General features: G+C 39.8%; 1 protein-coding gene across 5 annotated transcripts in view; it reads left to right on the top strand.

The window, feature by feature from the left end:
* dlg4a (discs, large homolog 4a (Drosophila)) overlaps positions 1–10,127 on the top strand; it is a 205,046-nt gene that overhangs the window by 110,238 nt on the left and 84,681 nt on the right. Inside the window, exon 1 of one of the 5 annotated variants that reach the window (XM_077206715.1) lies at positions 8,881–9,011. The exons of the other annotated variants lie outside the window; for them this stretch is intronic. Coding sequence (XP_077062830.1) covers positions 8,922–9,011 — 90 coding nt within the window. The 5' untranslated portion in view covers positions 8,881–8,921. Of the gene's footprint in view, positions 1–8,880; positions 9,012–10,127 lie in introns of those variants that run through there. 5 annotated transcript variants of the gene reach the window in all.

Genomic DNA, 10,127 nt, shown 5'->3' with positions numbered 1-10,127 from the left:
AAGATAATTTAAGTTTATTTTACAGACTTTAAGCATTATCGTATTGCATATCGAAGTTATCGAGTTATCGCATATCGCATTTTTTTTCAATATCATGCAGCCCTAAATGGCAGGAAGTTTGTTACAGTGATTTTACAGTGTTGTTATGCTCATCATGAACCTTTATCTTTGCCTGTTCCTTTAAAAGTGTATCACTAATGGTGTGTCCAGGTGGCTAAACGGAGAGTCTTGGCATCAGTTCACCAGTGTGTGTGTCTATGCCAGCCTGTCGTGTGTGTGCCAGTGAGGGCACTGAAAGGACACTGCTTTCCATAACGCTTGCATGGGCATCACCAGTGATATACTGTACACTCATCGGCCACTTCATTAGGTTCACCTTGCTAGTACTGAGTTTGACCCCCTTCTGCCTTCAGAGCCTTAATTCTTCAAGGCAGAGATTCAACAAGGCTCTGGAAACATTCCTCTGAGATTTTGGTCCATATTGACGATAGAATTACACAGTTCTGCAGATTTTCAGACCTCTCGTTGCTCCACATGCCAAAACTGCTCTGTTGGATTGAGATCTGGTGACTGGAGGCCGTTTGAGAAACTGGTCAAGAAACCAGTTTGAGATGATTTGCGACCGCGTGTTATCCTGCTGGAAGTGTCCATCAGAAGATGGTCATAAAGTGCTGGACATGGTCAGTAGCACACTTCAGGTCGGCTGTTGTGTTTAAACGAAGCTCAGGTTTACACACTATTCCACCACCAGCAGCCTGAACCGCTGATACAAGTAAGGGTTAATACGAGGTGTCCATTGTCAGGTATTAATGGACGACGGCGAGGCGTGAACCGTCCGACGCGCAGCGGAGGCGCAGCTGAAGTCCATTAATACTGGACAATGGACACCTCGTCGAGCATTAACCCGCTTATACCATCGTCACTTGCCAAATAACACATTTTTAAAACATTTGTTTATATTTTAATTAGTTTTACAATCGAAATCTAAAGTTTTTACAAACAATAACTTGGATTCCCTGGTTACGCCTGACGGTTTATTTAGCAAACCGGAGATATTTATAGTCCGCTCAGCGCTGTTATCTCCTTGTGTCGTTTCTCCGTTTTATTTACAGTTTTTCTTTCTTTAGCAGCATCCCAGTCATCAAAGTTGTCAAATTCTCCAAAAAGGTTAAAAGAAATAAACAAAGTCACTCATTGTTGTATTAGTAGGCTATGTATAACGGCTAACTCGATGTTTGTTTTGATACAATAAATTGTAAACGGATACTTTGACTGCCTGTTGCTATGGCTACTCACAGCTGATGTAGCCAGGCCATTTATTTATTAATTTCGAACGGTAAATAGTCAGTTTCACCAGAACTCCTTTACTAGGTGTCCTCTACCCCTTTTCCACCAAAGCGTTTTGAGAGCCGGTTCGGAGCCGGTGCCTGCGCGCGAACCAGTTCTTTGTGTTTCGACAGCCAAAGAACCGGTTCTCGGCCAGGAAAACTGGTTCCAAAGCGGCACCAACTCTTTGCTGGACTAGAACCAGAGAACCGTTCTTTTACCACGTCAGGCTTACGTCGGGGGCTGGAGGCGGGTTTAGATGTGTCCTAAACATCTTTTCTGACCGCAAAGCCAGGAGAAACATTTGCAGAAACACGATGTAGTCCGCCATTGTAATTGTTATGCTTGAAGTTGGCGCAAGCGTTTCTAGCTTTTTTTAAAAATGTTTTATTGAAAACATTATGTAAGCAAAGAAGAAAACAGTCACAAAATAGAACAAATAAACGGAGAGAAAAAAAAGACAAGACAGCTAGGTGTACATAACTAATCAGAAAAGATTACATATCAAAGGAAAAGATTAAAAGACTTACATATTTCAATTGTTTTTAAAGCCTTCTTGGTTCACGAGTTAGAGATAATCCCAAAGTAATGTTGTACTTGCAAGCGTTTCTAGCTGAGACGTAAAGCGACGTACACAGTGACGTAACGGCGTCGTTCGCTGGGCGCTCTAGAAGTGGAAAAACAAACAGGTTCTGAGGAGGTTCGCAAGTTGAACCAACTCCGAACCAACTTTGAACCAGCACCAGTTCCGAACCCGTTCTTTTTTGGTGGAAAAGGGGTACTCTATCACTTTTTAATGGACACCCTATCAGCCAATCAGAATCGAGTATTCATCCAGAACATGGTATAAGGCCGGATGATCCACGCTTTCATGCTGTTTACACTGAATCCTGACCCGACCATCTGAATGTTGCAGCAGAAATGGAGACTCATCAGAGCAGTCGATGTTTCTCCAATCTTCTTTTGTCCAGTTTTAGTGAGTCCGTGTGAATTGTAGCCTCAGTTTTCTGCTCTCAGCTGACAGGAGTGACATCAACACGGCATTTTCTCCCACAGAACTGACGCTCACTGGATATTTGCTCTTTTTCGGATCATTCTCTGTAAACCCTAGAGATGGTTGTGTAAGAACGTCCCAGTAGATCAGATGAAATACTGAAATACAGATGAAACGCGTTCAAAGTGACTTAAATCACTTTCTTCCTCATTATGATGATCAGTTTGAACTTTAGCAGATCATCTTGATCATCTCTACATGCCGAAATACACTGAGTTGCTGCACGTGATTTGCTGATTACTGATTAGATATTTGTGTTAAATAGTCGTTGAACAGGTGTACCTAATAAATTGAATGGTGAATGTTTATACACACACACACACACAATGCTATACTATATGAATTAATTAATAAAAACATTGCTATACTGTATGAAATTATCCATGTTACTGAACAGCCACCTAAACACCCTAGCAACCATTCAGAATACCTTAGCAACTGCATAATAACACTATTGCAGTCACTCAAATCATCCGGAAGCCAGTTTTTCACAGGCAAGCACCACTCAGATTTTCTTTAGAATTTTCTTTAGTTTTTTATTTTATTTCTTTTGCTCACCGTCCAATGCCAGCTGTAAGGACATTATGCGGTCTGTGTGCATGTGTGTGTGTGTGTGTGTGTGAGTGTTGTTCAGTTGCTCAGTATTCACTCTTGCTCATCGCCCACCACAGGTTCAGGAAAGCTGTTTTTGTGTGTGTTTGGAAGTGATTTGATTACCTTTTGCTACAATGATCTCCTCTAGGCACTACACTCGACACTCTCTCTACCTCTTTTGTTTTTTTTCACCACTCTTACTAAAAAACTTGCTGTTGTGTGTGTGTGTGTGTGTGTGTGTGTGTGTGTGTGTGTGTGTGTGTGTGTGTGTGTGTGAGAGAGGCTTCTATGTCTATTCAAAGGTTCTTGCTCACTAATGAATGTTTAAAGTTGTCCCTGCAGCTTTGAGGTAATTACTGAACAGACTTTTGCTGAGACAAATGGTCTGGGGGATCCAACGCAATAGAGAGAGAGAGCGAGAGAGAGAGAGAGAGAGAGAGACTTTTAAAACTCTTTTAATCAAACAACTAGTTTAAAACCAATCTTTGCACCACACAGAGAGAAAAAATAAAATAAAAAAATAATAATAAATCAATCACAATTTTACCATTTAAACTATAACTCTCCAAACACCTTCTCACCACAAGAGCATTTTTCACACTCCACCTTTCATAAAAACAAAACAAATTATTTGTTAATTTACAATAGGCATGTTCTACAGCAACCCGGTACTTTACTAATGATTTGAACAATACAACTAGATCAATATTTTCCCCCTCATTTTTACATGTGTAAGATTTTAGAATTGCCAACTTTGCCTGCCCTAATAGAAAGTTACCAAGGGTGCACTGTGCTTTCCATTCTTTCTTGTACTTCAAGCCTACAATAAACAGATCTTTTATAAACATAAACCCAAGTTCAGTGAATGTTTTCTCCAACAGTTCAAACAAAGGAGTTAATCCTTTAAGAGAGAGAGAGAGCGAGCGAGCGAGCGAGAGAGAGAGAGAGAGAGAGAGAGAGAGAGAGAGAGAGAGAGAGAGAGAGAGAGAGAGACAGAGAGAGAGAGAGAGAGAGAGATAGTGAGAGAGCGAGAGAGAGAGAGAACGAGAGAGAGAGAGAACGAGAGAGAGAGAGAGAGAGAGAGAACGAGAGAAAGAGAGAGAGAGAGAGAGAGCGAGAGAGAGAGAGAGCGAGAGAGAGAACGAGAGAGCGAGAGAGAGAGAGAGAGAACGAGAGAGAGAGCGAGAGAGAGAGAGAGCGAGAGAGAGAGAGAGAGAGAGAGAGAACGAGAGAGAGCGAGAGAGAGAGAGAACGAGAGTGAGAGCGAGAGAGAGAAAGAGAGAGAGAACGAGAGTGAGAGCGAGAGAGAGAACGAGAGAGAGAGAACGAGAGAGAGAGAGGGAGCGAGAGAGAGAGAGCGAGAGAGAGAGAGAGAACGAGAGAGCGAGAGAGAGAGAGAGAGAGAGAACGAGAGAGAGAGCGAGAGAGAGAGAGAACGAGAGTGAGAGCGAGAGAGAGAAAGAGAGAGAGAACGAGAGTGAGAGCGAGAGAGAGAAAGAGAGAGAGAACGAGAGAGAGCGAGAGAGAGAGAGAGAGCGAGAGAGAGAGAGAGAGAGAGAGAGAGAGAGAGAGAGAGAGAACGAGAGTGAGAGCGAGAGAGAGAAAGAGAGAGAGCGAGAGAGAGAGAGAGCGAGAGAGAGAGAAAGAGAGCGAGAGAGAGAGAAAGAGAGCGAGAGAGAGTGAGAGCGAGAGAGAGAGAGAGAGAGAGCGAGAGAGAGAGAAAGAGAGCGAGAGAAAGTGAGAGCGAGAGAGAGAGAGAGAGAGAGCGAGAGAGAGAGAAAGAGAGCGAGAGAGAGTGAGAGCGAGAGAGAGAGAGAGAGAGAGCGAGAGAGAGAAAGAGAGCGAGAGAGAGAGAGAGCGAGAGAGAGAGAGAAGAGAGAAGTGGGTGGTTGAGATGAAAATGGAGGCAGAGAAAGGGACTGAGATAAAGAAGGAGAGAATTTGATTTCATCGTTTAGGTGAGCCTTTCAAGTTGGAGTGTCTTACGTAGTACTTGTGTATGCACTGGGAAACAGTTTTGTGGTGAAAAGCATTGTGGGGCATTTGTGTTTCCTTAGGTCAAAGCAGTTCATCTGGCAGGCAATTTACAGCGATTATTGTCACATGACCTCATTACGTTGCATGTTTAATTCAGTAAGTGACAGTTATGATCTTGGAAATGCGATTTCACATGTTATGTTAGATTTTTATCCAATTTTGTGCAAAAAGATTGTAGCTTTTGGCAGTATAACTATAACACTTATTTGGACAAACCTTTGCAAAGGGTTCATATACTCACAGAAAAAGTTAAATGACCGTGATGATCATTTATTAAAGGTGGATTTTTATTTTGGTCTGATCAAAAATCATGGTTTTGTTCAGTTTGTCTAAAAGCAAACACTCCCCATAGAACAAATGAAAATAAACTATTTTGTTTAAATATTATTTTCGCTTGACACAAGTGTTGATGTTCAGAACACTTGACAGATTCTGTGACTGCTGAAATTATTATTATTATTTTATTTTTTTGTACATAAAAAATGATGATGCATATTTTAAAAGGACACTACAACAAACACTGAAGTTGTCTTTATTTATAGTAAGTGAACTAAATTAAACATTGACAAAAAATATTTTTTGTTTTATCTTGAGTGAAAATTCGGCTCTCGTTTAGCTAATTTAGCTTTTGTTTAAATTAAGTTGTAAAGGAAATATTATATTTATCAACCCTAATATTAATATATTAAATCAGTAAATATAATATTGACCTACATTAAAGAAAATATACTGATTAAGTATATGGTCTTTATAATACATCTTTTTCTTTGTATGAAAGGTTTTGATTAATATTAAATCACAATTTAAGGTTTGAACGAATTTGAGAAGAACTCAAGTTGATCGAAATGATAATTTTTTAGGGCTCTGAACACAAGCTTAATACTGCTTCCCTTAAAAAATACTTTTCCATTTCAAATATATCCTTTGTTTTATTTTCATCACACTCTTTTCATCTTTCTCTGTATTTACCTTTGCGTCCATTAACCAGTGACACTGCCATCATTATGCAAAAAGTATTGTGCATCTATCAGATACGCAGAGAGATTTCTGCTGACACTCGCGCCTCTTCTGCAACACAACCCTCCAACCTTTAAGCAATATTTATGTATAAGGGGAAGCAGTTAAAAGCAGGTCATTATCATATAGGACTTATTTCCCAGAGGACGTTTCTGTCGTGCATTTCCAGGCTGAGCTGGATGATTCAGTCCTCCAGGAATACTGCGTGTCTCCTCAATAGTGAATATGAAGCAGTGTGATGATATGTGCTAGCATGTGTGTAATACTCGGGAGTGCAGTCAGCTTTAATAGAATAAAGCTCTCAGCTCTCTCTGCAAATCAACTGGAAATACACAATAGAGTATTGCTGAGTATTTTAGGACACCATTACAGAAGTGCTGGGAAAGTACAGTGGGACACTGGTGGTTTCAGATGCTAATAAAGTGCTGCAGCGATGTTTGTGTAAGCCAAAACCAGTTTGCGTTTTAGCACGTGCTGATGTCAATGGGTTTTTGGTTAAACATGAGCACAAGCTCAAAATATATTCAACTTTTCAGTAATACCATGTTGTGTGTTTTTTTTAAAGCTTTTACTTATCTTGAAAAAAAGCGGTTGATAACAAGAGGTCATTGGGGACATTAAATGCCCTGATATATTTAAAGCGATATTGAAGAAAAAACTTTTTTTTTGAAGAAGAAAAGGCCCAAACGAACTTCGTTTGGAATTTGTTTCTGGATTTCAAAACAGCTTGCCAAAGCAAACTTTCCAGAAAAGTTCGCTTAGGCTGATAAACGGCTTCGTATCACCATTGGTCCGTGGTGATGATGTAATAGGTGGGTGTGGCTCTGAGGCTCCGCCTTCTTTGATGTGTAAATCCTCTCTGGTTTATTTCTTCTGTTCAGACGAGGAACCGAGGTCAGACGCGAGTAAAAACATCAACACACTGGAGAGCTGCTTTACAGTAGAAAATGAAGTTTAATGAAGTCACAGCTTAATACTGTTAAGCTGCTTGCTTTAAAGCAATATTGTATGAAGCGGTATATAAATAAACGTGACATGACTGGAGGACTGAAGCACTAAATTGCATAGCTTGTTAAAACATATCCGCATTACTATGATCAGATGCTTTCTTAACTGCTGTTTTCTCACTGATGTCATTTTTGTTGTTTATTTTGTTATTGAGAGGAAAGCACGCAGCTCATATTTACATATTGAACTAAACGTCACTCTCAGCAGTATGGGCAGCGTCGGGATGGTCATTAACAGTGTACCACTGGTTACATATTTCAAACTTCTTTTTACCTCCACGTAAAAATCAAAAATTAACTTTGAACAATGAAAAACTCATCTACTCACGCTTTCACAGCCTCACGCGTAATAGTTCGTGGTTTAGTTCGTTCATAGAATACGTTTAGCTTTTTACTTCTGCTGATTGTGTTTAGGCTTCAAAATTCATAATATTCGTGTTCTTTTAAAAAAACTTTTTTTGGTCACAGAGCTTATATTTTCTGCAATAATCCAAAAGCTAATGTAAAAATCATATTGGGTTTTTGTCAAGGGCTCCAGTTGATGCTAACTAAGTTCCGGGTTCATGTGATGTGTTTTATGGAGCTAATAAATCGCATGTGTATATTAGATCTGTGTATTAAAGTGACAGCAGCGTAATATACAGTACCTACTGCTATATGCTGTTAAAATGAATCAAACAACAAAAGAAAAACAGATTTGACTGAATTAACTTTACCTTTATAAGGACACATTTCTTACTTGAATGCTGCTGTTAAATGCTCTGGAGGAGATAACCATGGCGGACTGTACAACTCACTCTGGGCGGGGTCTATGCTAATAGTGCAGAGACCCAGCAATGGTGGGCGGGGCCTAAGCATAGGTGACGTCACAAATGCTAGAATCTACAAATGGCTTGTTCTGAGACACTGCTAATGATTTATGCTGATTAACAAAAGAGGAGTGGGTGGATTTTTTTCTTTTTTTTACCATGGTTGTGTGTACACTGCCGACACATTTATGTTCAAACTCCATGTAATAGTGAATTTTGCATAATAGGTCCCCTTTAACTTATAAAGTTAAGAGCAGATTGGGAACACACAGCTATAAGCATATTTTAAGCTATAAGCATATTTTTGCTATAAGCAAAACGTAATTATTTATTTACATCATATTACCAGTAATAGATATCCTGCCTGCCTAGCATTGTGTGGTAACATTCCATGTGAAGCTAATGATGAAATTACGTAGTCTTTCGTTGCTCCCTTCGCCAAGTGGGTTCCTAAAGGCTAATGACACGCAAGTGCGCTGCTCCCTACAAAGTCCACACATCTGTGAGATGCTCACTTCCGATTGGAATTGCATTTGATCTGCGCTGTTTTAATTGCGTGTTCTTTATCGTTGGCCGTATACCCCGTGTCTTGCGCCACGAATTGCGTAAAACAGATCATTTCGATTGGAAAAAACCTGGATGTGCCGCGAAAGGAGCTATTGTAGCTTAAAACCCTTAAACGCACGTATGAATCTGACCAGGCATTTGCACATAAGCGCCAAATTGTTGCCACGAATAGCCTATATAATATGCAACCACGTTTATAATAGACCGCCTATAAGAGGAATAACATTTATTTTACCCCTTCGCGTCATTACTACACTACAATCACTAACACACATCCTCTCGTGGATTGTTGCTTTATTAACTTTCCTAAACTCCCTCAATGCCATTGCTTTTCTTTTTTATTCCGTCTAGCTAAACGCGTCATGCATCTGTCACATTTAAAGCGCGCGCGTGCGTGCGTGAGTGTCTCTCCTCCTCCTCCTCCTCCTCCTCCTCCTCGCGCGCGCTGGTCGTGTGGAGAGCAGAGCGCGCGCTGTCGCTCGCACGGTGTGTGTTCAGTGCTCGGGCACGATGTTTGTGTCCGTGTGGTACGCCAAGAAAATGGGCCGGCGATTCATCAACAACGTCCGGAAAGCTAAAAAACAACGCCATCGGATCATGGTAGGAAAAGACGCCTTTATAAACATACTGTCATCTGATTTTCCTGGATGTTCATCCCTATAGCCAGAAAACACGACGGAATGTGTGCATCACTTCTGATGGAATTTTTAACCTAATTCGGAAACAAGATCCTAATGGGATCAAATAAGATAATATACCGGCTTCCTACAAGATTTAGTAGAATGTGTTTTTTAGAACTCTGTATTTGAATGTATGTCTGAACAGTTAAATTAAATTACAGCGGAGCTATAGGAGTTTTAAAATCATGACATTTTTCTTTAAAATCCTTTTTCTGATGTTCTACAGGAGCATTCTTATTGGAATCATAATAGTTTCACTGGGTACTATGTGATCTAAAACATGTTGTTTTGTTTTATATAAAGATGTTACATATAAAATGGACGTTTGAGGAATGCCACTAATAAGAAGCATCCATAGATCGGTCTCTGTTCACAGCAGAGCTCAGAACAGTCTCTAGTGCGTCAGAAGTTGCAAAATATGGAAAGTTAAAATTAGGGTCTGTGTGTGAAATGGTGCTTCCGTCAAATGTTCCAGCAGCTTAAATAATAGATGAGATGATTAATGTGACTGAAGGGACTAAATAAAAGTGTAAAAATGGGGCACCTGGATTTGCCTCCATATAGTTAGTACATTTATTCACACATCATCCAGAACAAAACTAACGTTAGCTAGAACAGGGACGGATTAAGAAATAGTAAAGTAGAAGATTTTTTTGTAGTGTGTCAGAAATTGGGTTATTTTTCTATTACTCCTAAATGAATACATATGCTTCAACACTTCATGATATTTGTATGAGTTTGATCGTACATGAACTGCTACCAATTATGTAATGTAATAATGTTATTAATGAAATGTTCTTTTATTTTGCTGAGGAAAAGTGTTTCTTGGCAGACATTTCCAGACTGTTTCCATTTTTTATGAAAGATTAAGAGAATTTGGTTGAAAAGATAGAGACCGTATTATAATGGTAAAACTTGTAGTATTCAGTCAGTGGAGGATGAAGAGAGAGAAACAGTAATAAGTGCAAGAACAGATTGCGTGTGTGTTCCTGCCCTAGAGTGTGTGAGTGGGTGGAAGCGTTTTCTGTTCTCATTG

The sequence above is a fragment of the Siphateles boraxobius genome, unplaced genomic scaffold, assembly GCF_051911475.1.
Source record: "Siphateles boraxobius isolate OS27281-9 unplaced genomic scaffold, OSU_SipBor_1 56, whole genome shotgun sequence".
NCBI lineage: Eukaryota > Metazoa > Chordata > Actinopteri > Cypriniformes > Leuciscidae > Siphateles > Siphateles boraxobius.
This window is presented reverse-complemented; position numbering and strand designations above follow the sequence as displayed.